Source organism: Sciurus carolinensis, chromosome 5, assembly GCF_902686445.1.
Source record: "Sciurus carolinensis chromosome 5, mSciCar1.2, whole genome shotgun sequence".
In the NCBI taxonomy this organism is placed as follows: Eukaryota; Metazoa; Chordata; class Mammalia; order Rodentia; family Sciuridae; genus Sciurus; species Sciurus carolinensis.
Genome location: NC_062217.1, coordinates 161,677,465 through 161,700,884, shown reverse-complemented (window position 1 = coordinate 161,700,884; position 23,420 = coordinate 161,677,465). Strand labels below are relative to the sequence as shown.

General features: G+C 38.9%; 1 protein-coding gene across 1 annotated transcript in view; it reads right to left on the bottom strand.

Moving 5' to 3' along the window:
• Nucleotides 1–8,869, bottom strand: part of Trub1 (TruB pseudouridine synthase family member 1) — a 32,253-nt gene extending 23,384 nt beyond the window's left edge. The window contains exons 1-3 of the mRNA XM_047554182.1: nucleotides 8,570–8,869; nucleotides 5,096–5,194; nucleotides 2,555–2,610 (exon numbers count right to left, since the gene is read on the bottom strand). Of these exons, the coding sequence (XP_047410138.1) occupies nucleotides 2,555–2,610; nucleotides 5,096–5,194; nucleotides 8,570–8,858 (444 nt within the window). The 5' untranslated portion in view covers nucleotides 8,859–8,869. The remainder of the gene's footprint in view (nucleotides 1–2,554; nucleotides 2,611–5,095; nucleotides 5,195–8,569) is intronic.
• Between the last annotated feature and the right edge of the window lie 14,551 nt (nucleotides 8,870–23,420).

Genomic DNA, 23,420 nt, shown 5'->3' with positions numbered 1-23,420 from the left:
GAAAACATTTTTGAAAGTTACTGGAATGAGATGATCTCTAAGATTCTCTCTAGTACTAAAAACAATAATCAGAACAATATTCATTAATTGTTTGTAACTACTTTTAACAAAAATGTAATCTTCAACATACTTAAAGGTAAAATTTGAATAATAGTTCTTTTGACAAATACATAAAATAAGAAGAAATACAAATGGTAGCAAGATAAAGATGCCTATTTTTGAAATGTGAAACACCTAAGAACTAGGTTTCTGTAACAAGATATAATTGGGATATTCTATTTAAGTTATAGTCTTATGAGGATCCCCGATGTTACTGCATGACATTCAGTTTTCCTAGATGGACACCAAAACGGTTTGTAGCAAAACTCAAATCAGAGTCAATGATGTACTTACATTTCCAATCCAGTTTCTGAAAATATGCCTGGAATTCACAAGTAAAATCTTTCAATAACATATATTGTGTTGTATGTGTTTGTGGTTTGGGGGGAAGGGATGAATACCAAATATTTCAATGAACTCAACCAATTTTATCTTGGGGGTAAAAACCCAAACAAAATCCTTAATGTAAAAGTATCTGTTTTGTTTTTAACATAAAAGTGACTTGTTTATTGGGAAGATTTTAGAAAATACCATGTAATGTGTAAAAAGAAAATAAAAATCATATTCTCCTAATAAATAACTTACTTATATTTTGGAGATAAGAAACAAATATCAAGCAACTGGCAAAAACCTGTATCAGAAATAGATTTTCAACCCTGTGCATTAGTAGGTAAGCACAATGTATAAAATTACTGGGAAATAATCAAATGCTTCCATTCTAACACAATTTCTATATTCTGTGATTTTTCAACACCAGTATTTTCAAGATTACAGAGCAAGCCACATTAAAATTCTTCATTCATCTGAGGTACTACGATCCCTTCAACTGCAAGGCATATTTTTAAGCCCACTGATATTTCCAGGGATTTAATTTTAAGAAAAGCTTACACAGACCACTGCCACACTTCAGTGTGGTCCATGAGTCAGTACCCACTAATGAGACAGGATTGAAAATAAGGGCGGCTAGAAACTTATTTAGCAATTTGACATTGCCATAACATTTTTTTAGTTGTCAATGGATCTTTTATTTTATTTATTTATATGTGGTGCTGAGAATCAAATCCAGGACCTCACACATGCCAGGCAAGCGCTCTACCACTGAGCTACAACTCCAGTCCTTGCCATAACGTTTTAATTACACTTTACAAAAGTCATCCATCAGTCTGCAGTGAACTGGAAAAATGCTTAAACAGTCTTTGATCACACATTTATTTTTTTAAGAAACAATCAATGGTGGAATGAGACAGACATTATTATCCTATACACATGTATGATTACACTACCGGTGTGACTCTGCACCATGTTCAGCCAGAGGAAGGAGAAGTTGTGATCCATTTGTGTAAAATGGGTCAAAATGCATTCTACTGTCATGTACAACCAATTAGAACAAACTTTAAAAAATTTTAAAAGATAAAAAAATTTAAAAAAGAAACAAGATAAAAATCAATTTTCCAACTATTTATATCACACTTAGAGCAAGGGTTTTAAAACAAATAAAACATTTAGTCCAGCAACTTGGTGAAATTCTTCTCTACCTTCTGGCATAGTATCCTTTCTTCCACTGGCATTTTTACTATTATAACCGGGGCCCAAATGCTAATTAAAATACACATATAAGCATCTCTGAGAGCTGGAAGAGATACTAATAATCTTTCTGAGGGAGGTCAACTACTTTGACACCTGATTCATTTCAATGTCCTTTCTGCCACTCAATGCTCAGTGCAGTCCACAGGTTTCCAGCCTCTCTTCTCTCTTCTACCAAGGACCTTTTAGTGCTTTTGGATCTAGTCAAGGCTACTTTCTTTTTCTTTTGGTACTAGGGATTAAACACAGGAGCACTTAACCACTGAGTCACATACCCAGCACTTTTCATATTTTATTTAGAGATAGAGTCTTGCTAAGTTGCTTAGAGCCTCACTAAGTTGCTGTGGCTGGCTTTGAACTTGTGATCTTCTTGCCTTAGCCTCCTGAGCCACTGGGATTATAGGCATGCACCACCATACCCAGCTAAGGCTACTTTCATAGGTAGATGATATAATTTATCATCTTGAGATTATATTCTTTTCTTTAATAAACATTTGTAACCACTGAACAAAGTATGATTTTGTTTAAAAGTTCAAGGTTTATAAAATGCCATTGTTTTTATAAAAATTCCAAGGTTAAAAAAATCTGCCAATGAAATTATAACCTATAAGTTTGCTTTCATCTAAGAAACATGATTATGTTAAAAAAAAGCTAAATATATTTTTTTAAAATTATGGGCACTGCAGATATTTTTGTTGTTTAAGTCTAATTTGTTTTTCAATTTATAATTTCAATATTTAAATTACAAATGTTTGCAGACATTTTAATTAATAGAAATGACACTTTTCATATAATTTAATGGGAAATATTCAAAGTGTAGTTCATTAAAGAAAACAACAAAGATAAATGAAAAATATTCCAGTATTCTTACCTTGGATCCTGACAACATACTGGTCAACATTTTTGTTCCCCTTCCAATTCCAACCACTACAAATCAAAGAAAGAAATACTATCACACTCTATTTTGAAAATTAGATTTTCAGACTATCTAAGTATTTTGGTCATAATTCTCTGGCCTTTGTAATGTAAAGCTGGAAAGAAGATATAGAAGATATAGTTAACATAATTTGAGGGTTCCTATTACTCCAATCAGTTGAACTTCTCATGAAACTAATGAACTCTAAAGAGGGAATAGGAGAGAGACCCCTTTTTCCCATTCTCAAAGTATTAAATGCCACAGAACCCTCAACCTAGCCAATTAGGTAATGAAATTTTAGAACAATCTCAAAGGACTCACTGGAAGTTTATATGGGTACCAGTGAAAATTACATAGTACAATTAACCATGTTCAAGTGGTATGATGAGATCCTGACAGAGTTCATTATTAAACAAAGCAAAAGCCATCATCCTAGCTAATGAACCATTTAAAGATGATTAGTGCCTGGCAGGATACAATCAAGAAAAGAGAAACAAATCAACCTAACACAAAGAAAAACAAGGCTAAAATGAGGGCCTAGCAAGTGTATTTTAACATAGACCAACTCTAAAGTTCAATGGCCTACCTTTCTCTTCAGTTTCAAACACTGTCCTCACAACCATACATTTCATCAGGTGAGAGAGAGGATTTAATTTCTTCACATAATAGCAGGCAAAATTCTATAGGAATTGGTGTATTTATCATCAATGGACACAACTGTGTGTAAGTACCCAGTATAATCACACAATTCAGAACTCAGAAGAAACATGGAGAGATTATTGACAAACTGAAAAAACTGTTGTCACTATTTATAGCAGACATCATTCAATGAGTTCATCATGTATCAAATTCCACTGTGTTTCATTGTCTCATTTAATCCTTATAACAACCCTAAAAAGTTACATAATTATCCCTATTTTATAGATGAGGAAACTAAGGCACAGAGAGACTAAGAGCTTTGCCCAACATTTCATAACTAACACATGGTAGAGTTAAAATTCAAACAAGACTATCCTCACCTTTCACTCCCCGACTTCTTACTCAGTGGCTTGCTTCCCACTGCCATGGAGCTAACCCACTGCAAACCCGACTGCTCCACAACCCGTCCCTTCCTTTTCTGATTCATACCATTTTATAACTACTTTGGACACCCCATTTTGCATACCACAAAACCCCCAACAACCCGAATAAGGTTCTGATTTTTACAGTACCAACTCCTTAGTATTCAAATCTAACCTTCGAAACCCAGGTAAAGACCCAACTCATTCATAAAGTCAACTCCAAACCCCTTCTATACTTCTGTGGCACTCATTTCTATTGATCCTTGGTCTCTGAATATAGTCATAGTAGTTCTAGAACTAAGACCAAAAACTGCCTGCTTTTAGTATGCTCTGAAGAGCACAATATCCTTCAAATGACAGGATGTGTTGACATTGCTCCACCAACGCAAAAGCTTTGCACAATAATAACAACAAAGATTCAATGCAATTTGATTCCATTCAAATGAGTCTCTAATCAATACTCTTTGAAAAGCTACTATGTGCACATTCTCAAGAGGAATATTTCTAAAGGAACAACAAAGAAGACTGAGAGACAGACATTTCAAAGTCTTTCCCGACTTTGAAAGAGCTTATAATCTCAGGGGTAAAACATCATATAGAAAAGGAAAATCGCAGTGCTCAAAAATTATCGCCTGAGTTAATGAGTGAATAAGGCTAAACAACAATATGAGAATATACCATTAAGTGTCAAAATTACCAGAGAAGAATAACTGAGGCCAGAAGACAAAAGTAAGAAGCACTCTAAATGTCTGAGACCAGAGAATGCTTCACTCAAGCATTCCAAATGATTCATGTGGTAGCATCCCACCACACCACAAGGGAGAAATTCATGTGCAGGCTTCCTTATTTCCTCCTTCCTATGAGGGGGATACACTTGAGCTGCTGATTTCTCCAACAATGAAAAAAAAGCAGAAACATATGTGCAATGTTTCTCTCAGAGAAGCTTGTCAGCAACTCAGTGACCAAGGTTTTTATTGGAGGTTTGGGAATGGTCACCCAGGCAACCTCTGCTTATGTGGTGGGACAAAATTCCAGATTCTTGGAAGGAAAACAGATGTTCATGCAAACAGCTGGGGCACAGCAAACTTCTCTAATCATATAGGGAAGGATGGGAACACTTCTAAAACTAAGTTCACAGATGCCCTCCCAGGACACGTCTTACGAGCAGATCTTTCTAAAGAGAGCAATTGCAGGCCTGAAGTGTTAACTGTTTTCTGTACAGATAGAAACCTTTTCTCAAAGCCTTATCCACACATAGAAGTATAGGTTTGTATACTTTGTAAGGGTTTTTTAGAAGACAGTACTGTAATTCAGTAGAAGTGAAACATTCCAAAGTAGACTGAAAATGGCATGGCTTTAGTAAGTTAGTCTGCATGCAGTCAATCTTACTTTCTGATATTAAGGGGCAGTTCCATTTAACTTTCTCATCTCTTACCCAACACGCCTCGAGCTGCGCTGTCTAGGGTCCCTCCATGCCCAATTTTCAAAGTCTGCTTTTTCCTCTTGGTCCACTCTGGAGAAGGCATTCCAGCTTCTATGAGGGTATTTGGAAGGAACAAAAGTAATTACCAAGACAAGTGAAGCAGAGTTTCCATAAACATGAGGGGAAGAAAGGATGATACGCGAAACAAATAAAACATTATACAAACTTCAGATATTAAGACTCTGACACTACTAGCAAAGAACAGTTTTTAAATGTACAGACCTTCCTAAATTACAGAAAAATAGTGTTTCAAAATTAGTTGTCCAAAAACTAGAATTCAAGAAAAAAAAAAATCAACACTTTTAAAAAATGGGTAAATATCCAAGGCAAGCTACAAAAAAAATCTAGTTAATTCCTGGTAATGGTGGCCTGTCAGAGAATGAAAAAAAGAAGTTAACTTTGATATAGACAGCTTGTTTTAAAGTCCTCAATATCCATTTCTAAATCTCTCCATTGCCTGGTGTTCTTCACTGGTAGACCATCCACCTAATATTGTGAGTACATCTCACGCAGGGAGAAAGGACACTGAGACTATAAACTTCTTTTGTTTGTTGTTCCCATCCTCTAACCAAAATTCTCAGTTCATTAAAGAAGATAATCTCAACTAAAGGTTATCTGGGAAACAGGTAACAGTTCAATTGTCTCTTGACCTCTAAAGCACTTAAATTTTTTTAAAAACCTGGTTTATCTCACATTCCTGTCATAAAGACAAAATAAATACTGTTACCTGGAAATGCTTTGGCAAGTACAAAGCACTTAAAGCCATGCTGCTGTTGCTGATATATAACAACATATTGAGAGAATACTGGTTACTGATTTCAAATGAGAAGGAAGAGAACAAGATAGCTGTAATGATCTGCATCCCACCCCCTCAACCCATCAAACCGAGGAGACAGAAAACAGAGCAAAAGGAAATGAAAAGAAAGAACAGAAAAGTCGAGGGGAAAGCAAAGCAGTAGTGGAAGTGGAAAAGGCAGGTTACACAGCCAACACCATGAGCTGGGTTGCTCAGCCTCAGAGCATAATTACCACCCTACTGAGTCAGAACCACACTACCAGGAACACGGTCCTGGTGTCGCTCTATGATTACAACATCACCATGCTTGGAAGAGCAAGGCTGTCTGCTTTGACAAAAACTCCGAAGGTTTGGCCGAGGCTTCAAACCCTTCACTGTTCATTGTAATCTATCAAGGATCTCTCATCCATGAAAGTACTGAAATCTTCTAGGGGAGGGGGGCTTTATATGAAGGTCCCATAAGCCTCTTCCTAATTTGCAGACATACTGCCTCCACCACATTAGAATTTGCTCAGTTTACTAAAATAAATACTCATGGGTGAACATTTATTAAGATTTTTTTCTAGCTATAAAATTCTGATGTTTTAGGTCTGAAAGGATTAGAGAACAGTGGGGGCTACAGCATGGCAGGAATCAACATTAAAAAAAAAAAAAAAAAGACAAGCAATGTTTATTGGAGGCCATAACCATTAACTGTGGTTTTAATCAGTGCTTGTCAAACCTGGTCAGCATCAGAATGTGGGTATCATAAAGAACCTTCCCAGGTAATTCTGACGGCTAGTTAGAGTGGCACTTGGGAAGCCCTAGTCTAGCTAACATAAAAAGAGAATAGCTCGATCACAAACATTGTAGAGATGGATGGCACTGAGAATATCAATATCTGAATGAATGCTTTCCAGAAAATGACCTAAAAATAGCCTTGAAACAATCAATTTTAACCAAGCTTCAACAAGAACATTCAATTCTTGGAGGTAGACTAACCATAAGGCCAGAGTATGGCTTTGATCCTCTCAGAAACGTGTTGGAACAAAAGAATGGTAATCATTACCTTAAGGATCAATAAAGCCATAGTTCAGCTAACAAATCAGGCCAAGTGAAGGCAGGAACTCTATGAAGGAAAAAAAAAACTTTAATGATACTACTATGCTTACCCTTGATGCAATTCCTTGCTTCAACATTTGCTATATGACCCTCGTTACAAGTGACAAAAATAGAAGCTTAACTAAACAATGAGTAGGTACAGCAATGGAACTAAACATCTGTTAAGTGTACCTATTTGCCAATGAACATTTAAATCTGTATTGTGGCAGTTACAATTACTAAATTTCCTATCAGAAAAATTTGGTTTTCCATTTTTAAAAAATGTTGTTTGCCAGGGAGCATAAATAATGTAAGAAAGTTCCCATTCTGGTTTAATGGCAGGATAGGATACGATGAAACCCTGGAGAGCCTCAAATAACCTTAATAGTTTTACCACTAAAGCCTGCAGAAATTATTAAGCTGTGAGCTCAGTTACTGGAAGAGATAGTATCTTTCATCTTCATGCCTCTATAGGACAGCACAGATCTAGCTTAGTGTGTGTGGGGGGGGTCCAATAAAACTAAAGTTCTGAGTTCTATTGGGTACAATGGTGCACACCTGTGATCCTGGCGGTTTAGGAGGCTGGGACAGGAGGACTGCAAGTTCAAAGGCAGCCTCAGCATCCTAGCAAGACCCTGTCTCAAAATAAATTTTTAAAAAATGGGTTGGGAATGTGGCTCAGTGGTTAAGTGCCCCTAAGTTCAATCTAGTATCAAAAAACAGAACCCACAAAAACTAAAGTTCTTTGATACTACTGTTTGTGATGATCTAGTGAGCTGATGAACTCTGTGATTCTTCAATATTTTCTATATATTTTCCCACTGTATGTGACCCTCAGAATCACTAGCTCTGGAAGGCAGGGCTTAGGAATCTGCATTTGTTCAAGACTCTCAATAATTCTTATGCCCACTAAAATGTGAATAACACTGTACTAAGTGCCTAAGCATATCTGCTTTTTTATATATTTTGAAGAATGCAACGTTGGGGGTACAGAGTCAGGGCTTCCTCATCCATGTGAACCGACCAAAATCCTCCTGAGGGATTAGACTGCAGAAAATTGATCTGCTCACTGCAGGGTAGGAATTTATTGTGTGTGTGTGTGTGTGTGTGTGTGTGTGTGTTTTCTTTAAATCCCCCGCCATGATAACGACAATGGGGTTGTCAAGAGTTCACCTGAGCAGGGCGCGGTGGCCCACGCCTGGAATCCCAGGGGCTCTGGAGGCCGAGCCAGGAGGATCATGAGTTCAACGCCTGCCTCCGCAACTTAGCGAGGCCCTAAGCAACTCAGTGAAATCCTGTCTCTAAATAAAATACAAAAAAAAAAGGGGGGTGGGGGAATGTGGCTCAGCGGTTGAGTGCCACTGAGTTCAGTCCCGGGTACCAAAAAATAAAAAATAAATAAATTCACGCGAGGGCAGGTGCAAGCCCGAAATGGCCAAGGTTTCTGTCCAGAGCTAGTTTGGTGGTCGTTCTCCCATTCCCTTCCTCTTCTCTCTCGAGCAACGAGTATCGCAAACAGCCCAGCCCGGTCCCCACCCGGGCTGCAGTACCTGCCAGGAGCTTCTCCTTCAACCGATTCAGCAGCTCGGCTGAAGTGGGCCCTTTGGGCTTGTGCACGGCGAACACGCCGCTAAGGGACAGCAGCTTAGTAGCCAAAGCGGCCTTGACGACCCTGGCTTCGCATCCGGTCCGGGCTGCGGCTGCAACCGCCACGGCTGCAGCCGTTGCTGCCGTGGTCGCCGCCGTTGTTGCGGCTGTTTCTGCTCTTTCTGCAGTTCCAGGGGCTGGAGCTGTTTCCAAAGACGAAGACGACACCACTGCTGCCTCTGCAGCTGCCATACTTCTACGGCCCAAACCTGTTATCGGGAGGCGCATGCTGATGACGCACGAAGAGTGCGCCTGACATCTCCGTTTCCCCAGCCGTTCAGGCGGGCGGGGACGCAAGGGCCTGTGGGAGTTGTAGTCCACGGCCACGGTCGTACAGGCCAATGGTTCGCTGGGTCTCCCCTGGGCTCAGACCGAGTAGTTTTCTCCTTTAACCCTTTCTGCTTCTTACGTGGGCTTATTTCCTTGCAGCAGAGGTAATTTGCAGTTGCAGTCCTTAACTGCCAAAAGCCAAACACCAAATCTGTATCTTTTGGATGGGGGACATCTTCATATCCCACCTGCACATCCTCTCAGGAACTAAGAGCATCCCGCATCCCACATCAAAGAATAGAAAACATGTTGACCTTTGCTGAGACTTGTCAGGGTTCCTGGCCCCTTGGCTCACTATTTCGTCCGATTTGCACTAAAGTTTCGAATTAAAATAACAGCTAATGTAAGCCCATTTAGAGAAGGAACTTATGCCCGGTTGTATCCCAATTGCCTCACGCCTAGTAGGAGCTTAAATAAATATTTTGGAATGAATAAATGAACACAGTTCTTCAATTCCCCAAAGAAACTTCTAGGCCAAGTCAATGGCAAATCATACGGGCTAGTTTTGATACCTCCATTCTCCGTCTTCCCTACCATTCTTAACAATTCTGAGTTTCAGTACTAACTCTTTGCTAGGTTGCATTCTTTAGTACATTGCTAGGATATGAAAAGCATTATTGGGATTCACTAAATTAAACTACATTGAATTTGAGAAATTCAAAGTTACTTAAATCCCAGCAAAATTCAAGAATATGATTTTGATGCTAGCCCAGGCAGAATGGAGACAGACTCTTCATTTTATTTCGGCTCCATACACTGAATGCTGTACTGAATATTGTGAGACAAATAAGTTTCTTCATTGTTTTCCCACATTTTATTACAGTCACTTTTTCATCATCCTCTTGGACCTTAATATTTAGTATCCTAATGATGTCTCTTAGCTGCTCAAAACCACCATTTAGGGGATCCCGTTTGAATTTGCTCCCATTCATGCAATGAATGAATGTCAAAACAAGTATTTTAAATGTAATGTTTATTTCTTCCTATATTTCCACCCTTCCTCATTCCAACTAGAATACCAGATTCTAATTGAATCTTTATCTGGAAAACACAAAAATGTGAATGCATTTAATGCCACAGAACTTCACATTTAAAATGGTGTAAGTGGTAAATTATAGGCTGTATATAATATGTATTTTACCACAATTTTAGAAAGGCAAAAAAATTCATGGGGGTTTTTGTAGGGTGGAAACCTGAAACTCCTAGGAAGAAGTCCTGTACACTCATGACCTATTACAAAACCTAAGCTAACTGAAAGATGAACATGTCACATGATTAGTGGATATCTGAGCCTGCTTCAAGATTTTCCCTTTTCCAGAAGGTGACAGGACATCAAAGGGATGACTGTACCCAAGGAAGCAAGGAATGTTTTTCCTTAGCAAAGATTTCTGGGTTCTCCTCTTGGCAGAGAACCAAGGATTTTAATTCAAGATTTCTGGGTTAAACAATTATGATTTGGAGATTAAAGGGCATTCCTCAATTGTCCAGACATCATTAAGCTTCTCTAACTCTATTGTGAGTCTGGGGTGGGGATGTGAAGGGAGGGCAGAACCAGGGGAGACAAATAAGGCTTAAATTTGAATTTTCTACTAGCCTAATGCAGAATCATAATTAACTTAATTAAAAAGTTAATTTGAAAAAAATGAATTTTTCCCCATTTGATTTATGGAATGCTGGGGCAAAATAAAGTTAATTCTACTCTGATAATCAAATATGTATTGTTGGCATCAGAAACTCCAAGCTCTACTTTTCTGAGATAACCAACATTTCTCACATAGCATTAGCCTTAAATTCATAAGCCTTCTTCCTTGAAGCATACGAGTTAGGATTCTTTTGTTAGAAGCAACAGAAACTGATTCATACCAGCTTGGAAGGAAGGAGGTGGGAGGATTGATCAGAAATACACTGGATAGTTTCTCTCTCTCTCTCTCTCTCTCTCTCTCTCCATCCTTTTTTTGCTACACTCTTGTTTTCTTCTTTCTTCTCTCTTGCTTCTAATAGGCTTTTCCTCTAATCCTCATTCCACATTGTTGGTTAAAACCATCCTGTTTTGATCCCCTTCCCACAGTGTTCTGAATGAAGTTTCTCCTGACTACCTGTAGAACGTAGTGCCTCTTTCATTCTATCCCTCTACTGCATAACACTTTCCTATTCTATTCCTGCTTTTTCTCCATAGCACCTCATTTGACATATTACATATTTTACTCATTTTTAAAAATATACCAGAATATAAGCTCCACAAGAACAAAACTGTTCATTCATTGCAGAATCCGTAGAGTCTGAAATAGCATCAGATACAGCACTCAATGAGTATTTGTTAAGTAAATGAATGAGAGTCCCCAGAGAAAACACCATAAAAGGTTTAGTTCCAGTTCCCAAAAAAGTGGATTGCTGAACTCATAAAATAATAGCTGTATGTTATAAGTGAAATTCACCACACTTGACTTCAAATGCTTTTATCTCGTCTTATACGTATGGAACTGAGACAGAGAATAATGACAATGTAACAATGACATGTAACAAGACTCCAACTTTCTAGATCAGCTTCCTTCTGCCCTCAGCTACCCATGTGCCACTAAAGATTGTTCACTAATAAGACTCAAAAGTCAACAAGAGTTCCAATCTGTAACTGGCTCCCCCAGAGCTACATTCCTAGAACACCTCTCTGCTCCCTGCCTTAGGCATGTATTCCTGGGAAAGCTTTTCTTCACAAAATCTTTTCCAAATGTTGCTCACCCATGGAACTTCCTAAAGATGATAAAATCAGACAGGAGAACATGATGAGAACTTTGAGATCATATGTAGTTCAAGGCACAAAACGGTGTTCCTGATAACTAAGAAGAGAAAGCTGAGATGCTCAAACCTGTGCCATAAATTTGAGAAAGGCACAGTTTTAAAAGTTCAGAGAAAAGATAGATCTATCTGTTCATGAAATTTGGAAGAGAGAAAATTCTTTTTAAAAAAAAAGCTCTGTGCCATTGAAATGAATCCTGATAGAGAAGAAAATGGTAAGGTAATTAAAGAAATTAGTGGTTAGTTGCACAAGGAAATCTGCTGTGAGGTGAGGGTCTAAAGGAAACATTGCAGAATCTTCGGAGGTAGGTGTCTAGAAAATTTTACTCCGCCCCCCAAACCGCCCCCGGGGCTGGGGATTCGAATGCGGTCCTTGCGCATGCAAGGCGAGCGTTTTCCGAAAGGAGCTATTTCTTCAGCTCCGAAAGTTTTACTTTTTAAAATATAAATATCTGTAAGGTTTTAATTTTGATCCTACATTCCTTTTGCAATTAGGAAAAATAGTAGCAATAAAATAAAACTTAAATGCAAAGAATGCGTTTTAAAAAAAAAAGAAGAAGAAAGCATCGATGATAAAGGACTAATACCAGAAATATTCACAAACCTGTAGAAGATCAGAAAAGCCAACACCCAAATGACTTGTGAATGGGGAAAAAATTACCAGGGATGTTAAAAGAAAACAAAAACGGTTAAAAAAGATCGAGAAAGAGATAGATTTATTGCTTACCACTAATAAGACAAAGGAGATAGATAAGAAAGCAAAGTTCTAGCTGGCCTGTCTTCTCCAACAAGGAGAATGACTTGGGGGGTGAAAATGGAAAGAGCAAAGAATTGGAGGAAAGTAGTGTTCATGAGGATGTCAAGGCTATAAAGGACCTCCCTGTAATAATTGAGGTTATAGCTCCTGGTCTAGAAAATTCTGTCTTAAGGGGGGGGGCATATGAAAACTTGTAAAAGTGGGGACAAACTATTGTTGAATATCTGATATGCACTCACATTTAATATGGCCCTAGCATTTCTCAAATTATGTTTGTGGAGACTCTGGAGTATAACTGGGTGCCAAAACTTCACTGCAAGGTAAGTGGAATTTATTATTATCATCAATATTATTGAATGGAAAAAGAAACTGACAATAAGGTTAGATAATTTGACTAGGAGCATAGAGTTTGTGGTTATGTTGGCAGTCCCCAAGATCATCTTCAGGTTGGATTCGCTGGAAAGACTCAAGCATTCAGAAAAGCTGTAATACTCGTGGTTGAAGTTTATCATGGTGAAAGATTAAAATTAGCAAAAGGAAAAGTAATGGGATGAAACCAGGCACTAGCTTCCAGGTTCTTCTCTCAGTAGAGTTGCCTGTATGGAGCTTGGTTCTCCTAACACTGAAGGGTGACAACATGTGGGCAGCGTTGCCATCAGGGAAGTTCATCCGAGCCTTGGTTTTTATTGGGGATTGGTGCCTGCATGACTGAGCCTACCTGTCTCCACAGGCTAAACTGATGCACTGGTGGCCCTAAGCCTGGGTCATATAATGTACATTCTTGTCAGGAAGGATATTCCAAGGGCTCAGGAGTTGTCTCAGGGCCAGTCTTTTCTTTGAAATACGCAGGGATTAAGTAACCCAAACTTGCTGGGTTAACTTTTTATGGCCCAGCAAATAATCTGGTATTGGAAATTCAAGCCTTACCCCAAAATCTTCCAGAGCCTGTGATAACCACTGCCAAAGATCTTGGAGCTATAATGGAGAATTTACTTCTGAAGTAAATCCAGGACACCATTTGGCTAAATATTATTTCAATTTTCAAAAGTATTGAAGGCAGATTTAGCAATCAAACATAAGAAACCTGGATAGGAGTCTAAAACAGGTGTTTAATAAGTTAGTTGTATAAAAAGGAAGTTGTAATCATAGAAAGCCAGAATGGGTTTATTAATTCAACAAACATTTATCAAGGCTTTACTCTGTGGAAAGCATTGAGAATTCAGCAGTAAGTAAACAATCTCTCTGGAGTTTGGAATTCAGCAAACGTGCCTTGAGTTTCTATGTGCCAGAGGTAAATAACAGGCAAACTTCCTACCCTCAGAACTCCTTTTAAACAAGTCATGTTAAACTAAGACAGTTCCTCTTTGATAATTTGATAGGCTAGAAAGTGAAGGATATCAATATTTGCACTTAAGAAAGCTACTTGAGAAGGTTTACCATGATGTTCTTTAAAAGTGGGTGAAATGGGGCATTGTAAGTTAAGGCAGGTGGAATGGCTTTTGGGAATGGATGCCTTTTAATGGGTTAACATCACCCAAAAGAGAGATCTCTAGTGTTGTGTAACAGGTGGCATCTAGGGCCCTTTCCTAACCAAAAATTTGAGTATAACTGACTTGGATGAAAATATAGAAGTCATGTGTCCATCATTTGTCTTTGATAAAAAGGTGGAAAAGAGAGTAAATGCACTTGAGGACAGAACTTGCAAAAAGAAATTCTGTGCACTACCATGTACCCTGTACAGTGATTGGCACAGTGACTTATTTAACCCCACACAGCTCTTCTAACCCCCTGAGAAATATTATCATGAAGTAAAACCGAGTAAATTGAAGTCCAAAAGGATTGAGCGGATGGCTGAAGGCTCAACAACTAATACATGGCAGTTAGATTTGGTAGAACCCAGGATTTCCTGAGTCCAAAGTCCATAATCTTGGTATCCAGAGATAGGCTGGAGTGCTTGTGTGAATTAAATAAAATTTTAGAGAGATGGTCAGTAGGTCCTGGAATAAGAGTATTTAAAATGGCAGGTCATAGAAAACATACAGTAGATTCAACCTAATTGAAGAAGCCTGGTGGATTTCTGTCTGGAATGAGGCTTGATGTGATATATAGCATCCAGCAGGGCAGCTCTGTGATCTTGGAAGCGATGATAAATTTATCATGTCTAGCATGAGAGGATGTAACCAGGTCCTGACAACATGGCGGTACTTTCTGTACCAAGTCTTTCTCTGTCTCAAGATTTCTTGTCCTCTCTCTCCTCAGTTTGATAACAAGGCAATGTGATGAATTATCCCCAGAAAGGTGTTCTCTGAACCAACTGAAACTGCTGCTTTTCTTGTAGGTCAAAACATTTGAACACCAGTGAGTTCAATGTCATATTAACAAGTGATACTAGATTGATGTATTGTTCCTCTAGGGGCCTTTGCATTTAGCCAAGGAATCCAAGAGACAATGGTCCAGATTAGGAAGGGGAGGTACTTGTGAACATGGAAACATTCCTAAGCTTGCCAAATCACCACATGCCCAACCTACATCTCCTTAGCTGTGTGTTCTGTTAAACTATACCAATACCTCCTATGGGACTGTCAACCCATGTCCGCTCACACAAATGAATGGTCCTACCTCAGCTGGCTTATTAGCAGTAGAGCTAGTTCACTGGTCAGCATGCACACACCTCTCTTATCAAAAACATACAGCAAGCTTTCATATCAATGCAGTGGGCGCCCTCTCCCACCCCAAACCTGAGTTCAGAGTAAAACAAATCTCACCAATTTAAAGGACCAAGAGGTAGAAAGAGGGGATACAAGGCAGAAAGGTCTGGAGTGATAACGTTATTTTACAATGTATAAAGTAAAAGGACTTAAATTTTTTGCTTCTTTTTTTTTTTGGTGGGGGGAGTATCAGGCATTGAACTCAGGGGCACTTGACCACTGAGCCACATCCCCAGCCCTATTTTTTGTATTTTATTTAAAGACAGAGTCTCACTGAGTAGCTTAGCACCTCCCTGTTGCTGAGGCTGGCTTTGAACTCACAACATGATCCTCCTGTCTCAGCCTCCCAAGCCGCTGGGATTACAGGCGTGCGGCTGAATTTTCTGCTTTTGAGGCACACAAAGAAACTGCTACTATTACTCTTGAGCTCTCAAAACATTAATTTGAAGAACGTAATTGATTCACAACAAAGAACACAATGCTATCAAGGAATATTCAAGGCAATAACATCTCAAATTAAACAGATGTATACAATTATAAATGTTGGAATTTTATTAGATTGCATTAATAGTCAAAATATTTATAATTTAAGGTAAATTACATATATGTGATTATATGTTAGCTTACAAATACAACAGAATGGACTACTGGAATCGAGAATAGACTGCTGGAATTGCCATGTGTTATCTTTAAACATTACCAAAGTAACAGAGTATAACTGATTGTTTTATGTTAACATTCATTTGTTCATTCATTTGTGTAACAAATGTTTATTATGCACCTGCTGGCTGATGGGTACATAAAGTAACTTTCATACAGACTACTGCAGTAAATAGGGTCATTTTTATAAAGAGCTTGGAGAAAGTGCTATTGGTATCTATTTTTAAGTAGGCTCTGAGGAGTTGGAATATTTAAAACCTTTCTATATTCGCATTCCAAAGATAATGTTCAAATGTCTTCGTTGATTAATCTACACTCTCATAAGCCAGGGAAATGTCACTCTGTGACTTCAGTTTTCTTTAAGCGTTTGATAATGTTCTCCACTTGAGGAAGAGTTTAAGGCTGGCCTCAGAGACGGAGGTGATGGATGTGGCCCATTACCAGGTTGAATGAAAAGCCTCTTATTTAGTATGGACTAGGCCTGCAGGCTAACTCGGGGAGGAGGCTTCGCCCTGTCATTTGTTATCTCAAAACTCCTGAAGGCTCAACCTTTCCTATTACCACTTAATTGAATTTAGAAAAGCATGCTCTTCCTTCTTAATATTTTACTTTTTTTAGATGTAAGATTGATTTGCAGGGGGAAGGGGATAGGATGGCGTTTCGGATATGTCCCTCCTAATCTGTGATTTGGTATCTATTCAAATAGATGAAAATACATCTAAATGTTTAAACCAATTTAGAAAATAAAAATATGTTCTCATTTTTGGAGCCAAAGCATATCTGCCTAAGTTTCTAGATTCTTGTGGTTAACCTAAAGTATGGAAACACATTTCAAAAAAAGCATATGGTTCCTAAAATTACTTTTCACTCTTTAACATTGCATTGTATCTAGTATATTATACATTTGTTGCTTTGTGGACTTTACAATAGGAATCACAAGAATAAGGTCTGACCTACACCCACATCTTAAATCCACAATAAATGTTATTTTTTTCCCTTTCTTTTCTATTCTGCTCTTCTACTTTGGACATGTACTAATTAACCATGAACATCTGATCAGTCTTCTTCCCCGAAACAAGATTACTTCTTCTTCACAGAGTTTCTAAAGGGAGAGACTATAACACTCTTAGTTCATGTGTGACCATATTCTAACTCAGTTCTGATCTGTTTCTTTATCTGTGTCATGGGATCTTAAAGTTCATACCTGGTTTGTGAATTGGCTGTGACTCCTCCATCAAATGGCTGAACTGATGAATTTTTACTTGTTTTGCTATATTCCGCTATATCCCACTTGACAGATTCATCTTTGATAATAAATAACTGTTCCCAGGGTATGACTCTCTCTCTCTCTCTCTCTCTCTCTCTCTCTCTCTCTCTCTCTCTCTCTCATAGCTCTCTATATATAATTTTTATGACACTATTAAGATCCCACTCTGTATTATACAATACATGTCACATGCTTTGTCAGAAATCAGAGCTGCTGTGGCATTCACAGAGCTGCTGGTCTGCACAGTTCATCAAAGGAAAGGGCAGGCTCGCCTGGGAAATTGTAGCCTTGATCTGCTTCAGAGTTTATAGCCAGCTTGTTTTGTTAAACATAGGTATCTAATACTTACATATTTCATGTGCATAAATCCTGTTTGCCAATCACTGTGAAGACACCCTGGGTTCACCCTGCAACCGGAAACAGCATTGAAAACAGCTGGTGGCCCTTGCCCTTTCCTTGTCTCCTACACCTTGCAGAGTCGGCCAATGCACCTCTAGAACCTGCCTGCAGAGACCTGCAATCGGCAGGGTGACCTCGCCAGTCATTTATCTTTCCCCCATTTGAGGCGTTTGAAAGAAGGGATCCCTCGGGCATATTCTCCCCTGGCCTCTGAGCCATCTGGTTAGCTTCTCTGGTTACCCAGTAAGGAGCATCCCGTGCTGTCGCAGCTGGTCTCCCAGGCCAGGGCCACCCTGCCACTGCTCCCTCAGATTTTACCACGAAGGGGTCGTGCTTGTCATCAGCCAGGGGGGAATCGACCCCGGGAATTCCAGTGAAGTGTCACTGGAGGCAGAAGATGTTTTCACCAGCAGGACACAGCTTTGGAAATAAGGCAATGACACACGCAATTGAAATCTTAAATATATTATCATCAGGGGTTTGAGGAAAGAATTCTCTTAAAAGCGCTCATAAAATAACATTTTCTGCCAGCAGCAGCATTTTATCACCGGTTGGAATAATTGGCTCCTTAAATGCATGACTTCCCTCCCCAGTCATGAATAAGCCCGTTCTGATTCCTGGGTACATAAATTGTCCCGGATTCTCTTCCAAGTACCAGATTATATGTCTGCATTCTGCCCAGAGAAGAGCCCTGAAAGAACCTTATCACCGAGTATTTGTCCCTGAAATACTCCACCGCGGGAGGCTTAAAGGACGTGTTGTCGTGGATAAATCACACCACTTAAAGGTAACATCAATGTCTGCCACCAAGTCCTGTGATCAGGATTATTGGCAGTTTCTCTAATGTGTACATGCTTAATTGCTTAATTTCTTTTTTCCTCAGAAATATAAATTAAAACTCAGAAAACATTCTTTTTAACCTCATGGATCACTAGTCATTAATTGGCCCATTTAATATGCATCAAAACCCCTGCAAACTAAGATATCGTTCCAGTTTCTGAGTAGAGTATCCAGAGGCAGATGTACCACCAAAGTGGTCCAATGCTCACAAGTTCAATGTTAACAGGACTAGGGAAGAAAAATCACCAGTTCTGGGAATCATAGTGGCATGAATGGAAAATCATACTGGTAACTAATTAATATGGTTTATAGGTTATGTTACTCTGAATGACCTAAACCAGCATTTCTCAAACTACTTGTGGTGTGAATTGCTTATTTTTTAAAATGCCCAATCCATTGCAGGCTATTTTTTTAAATATTTTTTTAGATGTTGATAGCTCTTTATTTTATTCTTTTATTTATATGTGGTGCTGAGAATCGAACCCAGTGCCTCACACATGCTAGGCAAGCGCTCTACCACTGAGCCACAACTCCAGCCCTACTTTTTTATATACAATGAAAATAAACTACTAGAAAAATAAAGCTTCACCCCCCCCCGAATACAATACCATGTTTTTTATTACACTTTGTTGAGTTACTAGTGTAAGATCTTAGTGTAGGTCTAAGATCAGACTTTAAAAAAGAACTGCCTTTTCCCTTTGTGCTTTATATAACTTCTGTGCTTCAAGCACAAGGTGTAATCAAACTGAGAATCAAACTTTTTCAGGGAAATCTTCCCTCAGAAGAGGAAAAATAATCCCTTGTTCATGCGGTGGCCAATGTCATCCAACCTGGAGCTCATCTTTTCCTTTCCAGGGATACAATATCATTGTGAAATAAACACAGGTTTGGAATTCGGACCTGGGTTTGAATCCCAGTCTGTCATTATGAGCTGTGTGACGTTGGACAAGTCACTTAACCATTCTAAGCATTTTTGTCCTTATGTGTAAATAGAGTGTACTGATGACTTCCTCTCAAGATTGTTATGGAGATTCAATGCAAAAGTGCACGAAGTGTATTTGGCATGAAGTAGATATGCAATGAATGGAACTAGCATTATAAATGGTAGTTCACTAAACTAGAAGGCTCCTTGAGGCAGGTTGTTGATGGGGGAGGAGGGCTCTGCCTTTTCTTTGTATATGCCCAGTTCCCAGCCATACATGCTTATGGATGTAAACAGAAAGGAAATGGGAAGGAAGGGGAGTACAGGAGAAGGAAAAGAAAGCCAAGCAAAGACAATGCCAGTAATGGTAAATCAAAGGTTTTTCTCCCTTCAACGTGTTTCAGAAAATGCTTCATTATAACTTGCAGAAATTGGAATGGATGGGACGCAAGTTCCTTGGTTAGCTGCCAATATGGGATCAAAGTGGGGATCACCATCTCTCATTTGGCCTCGGACGCCACTCTGCCACCACCGGCCGCACTCTCAGTGGCACCCAGCCACGTACCCAGCAGGGACATCGCGAGGCTGCCAGACTTGGGAGGTATTTAATGAAGGGGTGAGAAAAAGATTGCATAGCTCAATATCATCTGGAAAACTAGAAAGCGTTTATAGCTTCAAAAAGAGACAGAGTTATCAAGATTTGCTTCTTTGTTTTTTATATGAACAAATAGAGTTTCAGTGATTGCTAAGGTGTAACTTAAGGGAGAGGCTGTTATTCAGGAGGCCGATTTACCAGAGCCCAGCTTGCTCTGCGGACAGAGCAGCAGCAGAGGCCAGGCAGTTATTTATCACCTGGCACTGTTCAGAATGGCTGATGGAGACCGGAGAGTAGTATTTCTTTTCATAAATGACGTCAGTTCTTTCAGTGTGTGTTCTTGGAACGTGGAATTTTATTAAAAGTTGTTAACTGGCCACAGATGTGATAGGAAATGATGTTGGTCTTTGGTCTTTGGTGATTACAGTGATAAAACCTGTAACTGGGTATTAGCGTTCAATGATTCATTTTAAAACTACAAACCTTTTCTTCACTCTTCTTTGGTAGGGAAGAATTGTCACTGGAGAAACAATGTTTTGTGCTCTCCCAAAGAAGAATCATGTTTGGCTTTTCATAGTCCCTAGAAGTATATAACACAATGCTCTTTTTCTTACATGTAAGTAAAAAGTTTTCCTGTGATTTTTTTTCAAACTACTTAACTTGGTACATCCTGTAAGACAAAGATTTCAGTTTTTACTGAGGTTAAAGTAAAGTATCCATCTAGCAGCAATAATATAAAGCTCTATGCTGTGAGAATACTTATTATGGTAATTACTTCTATGGATTGAATTGATAATGACCACTATTCTCTGAAGTAATTCTCCTTTTTTCTAGGGATGAGTAAAAGAAAATATGTGGGTTCACCAGTGCACTAAAAAATCCATCTTCATTCCCACGAGATGTTCTAATTTTCATCAGAGTGAATTTAGGGTTTTTTTAGCATCCTTTAACTATGAGTTCTTAAAAATCAACTATTCAATTGGCTAAATCTCTCTAACTGAAACACAAGAGGATGTTTAATCCTGGAAGCTGATAAACTCCAAGGTGTTTAATAAAGGCCTTTCCCCTATGATACATTTAACCTTGCAAGCATCAGAATTCTGCGTGTATCATCTGTAATGTACAACGTGCTGTCTCGCCTTCCCTATCTGCATGGCTCAGCCCATTATGACGAGATAGCAGGCAGAGTCTGACATTAGAAGAATCAGACCGCCCAGGGGAAAATGAATGAAATACATTTTACAGTCCCTTGATTTCCTCCTAACTCAGTGGGGCTTAGATTCCTGGTTTAAATTTATAAGATTTATTATCCATTCCCCTTGCAATAAAAATATGCTCATTTTTCAAGTAGTAATAATCTAATTAAGAATTGAGGAAGGAATTACTGGGACACAGAGGAATGGAAAGCTTTAAGAGCTTTCAAAAAATTATCAATATAAACAACCGGTTATTTGTTCTGGCAAGATATAAGAGAGAAAAACGATTTCTGTGGTTATCTTTCTTTGTCAGTGATAAACAAAAGTGGAGATTAGAACCTACCCTGACACATACATGGCATTCGTAGTGAGTGGCTTGTTTTATGAAAACCTTAGCACAAAACTTGGCTCTGTATTGAAGCTATGATGAGCCCCAGATGTGTTTCTTAAATTGCTTAAGAAAGCAATGTCCAAGGTTTAACAGCACCTTGCAAGTTGAAAGCGATGTGTGGAGACACCCAGGTTACTCCCTCTGGATGTCTCCAGTGACCCTCTCCTGACCTTTGGTCCAGATTGAAGCCTTCAAAATAGAGACATAGTCAAGGTGAAATTCATGGTTCATTAGAAGACCCAGACGACTCTCTTTTTCTTCGTTCCTTCTGCCCCTCTGAGGCCTGGCCCTGGCTCATTCACTGTCCCGGGAGCGGAAGTGCTGCCATCAAGGGTACGTGATCATGTATCTGGTTCTTTTGCAAGTTCTGATGGCCAGACCCGGGAGGATAGTGAAGCTGCAAGGTTTTGTCCTTCTCTTCAAGGCTGACTGCCTCCTGTCCCTTCATTTTAGGAACTATTGTCCTCTTCCTTCTCCTTGCCCCCTCATCAAACTCTTTTCTTTGGATCTTAGTTATACTAAGGTTCATGTAACCGACAGCAGCCTAAATCAATGGTCCTTGCCTGTGGTGTACATCAGAATCCCTTGGGCAGCAAAGAGTCACGTGGTCTGGTCCTGGGCCAGACTTAATGAATCAGAGTGGCTGAGGGTGTAACCAAGAATTTTGATTTTTAAAAGACCCATGGGCTTTCCTAAGAATTTCTGACCTTTCATTAGAATCCGCATTATAATAAGTTCAAAACCGGCAACTAAACCAGTCTGATCAACCGAAGAATGTTTAGCAGGGATGGGAGAGAGCTGCAGAAAACGGATAACTCCCGGAACACCGTGGGTAGAGGACTTGGCTCCGAACTCCTTGTCTATAACAATTTCTTTTTCAACACTAATTTTTTCCCGACTGAAAACTCCACGCTCATTGCAGGAAATATGAAGAAAGTGAGAACTGTATAATATACAGAAATCAGCATTTTAGCTAATTTCTTTGCAGTCGATTCTAGAGGATTACTTTCTTTTTTCTTTTTCTTTTTTTACAAAATTGACCTTTTCATACTATTTTATGCCAGTCATTTTATTCTACAAATGTAGAGTTTTTATCTTCTTTCTCTCTCTCTCTCTCTGTCTCACACACACACACACACACACACACACACACACACACAGAGTACCTAACACTGCCCCTATTATTTTATGTACTCATTAAATACATGGAGACTGAATACATTGGGTGACCTAGTTTTGACTCTTTTCTGGGCACTTATGGAAACATAGTAACAATATTATAATGATTTCTATTCCTTGCTTTCTCAGCCAGCTTCAAAAGGTATTTTAGGATAATTATGGAAAAAAATGCAAAATAGAATTATTAAATACAATTCAAGTAGCTCTTTGATCTTTCCACATAACTAAATGGCAATTTTTAAATTAAAAAAAAATTGTCTTCTAAGAAATAAGACTTTCGTTTCTAAATTTCTTTCTCAACGGGTCACTTTAAATGCCATTCAGCAGCTGGTATAGTCAGGATTCGGTTTGGTCATGTGCATCAGTAAACCCAGAATAGTGACTTAAACAAGAAAAAGTGCAGAACTAGCCCATTGCTGGTTTGGTGATTTCAAGGTCAGAGACTCAAACTTCTTTCTTGTCTGCTCTGCTTTCTTTCATGCTTGACTTCCATCCCTAAATTTCCTTATAGTCCCCTAAAGCTGCCAGAGTGCCACATTTTACATCCATATTCAGGAAAGAGAAGGAAAAAGGAAGGACAAATGGGCACTTTGGCTATAGGTTTGGGATAGGCAACCAGCAATCTCTTCTATTGCAAATGATGTCACTCAACAATTTCGATGCTTCTGGTGTCCGATAACAGAATACCTAACAATAAGTGACTTATGCAGTACATTT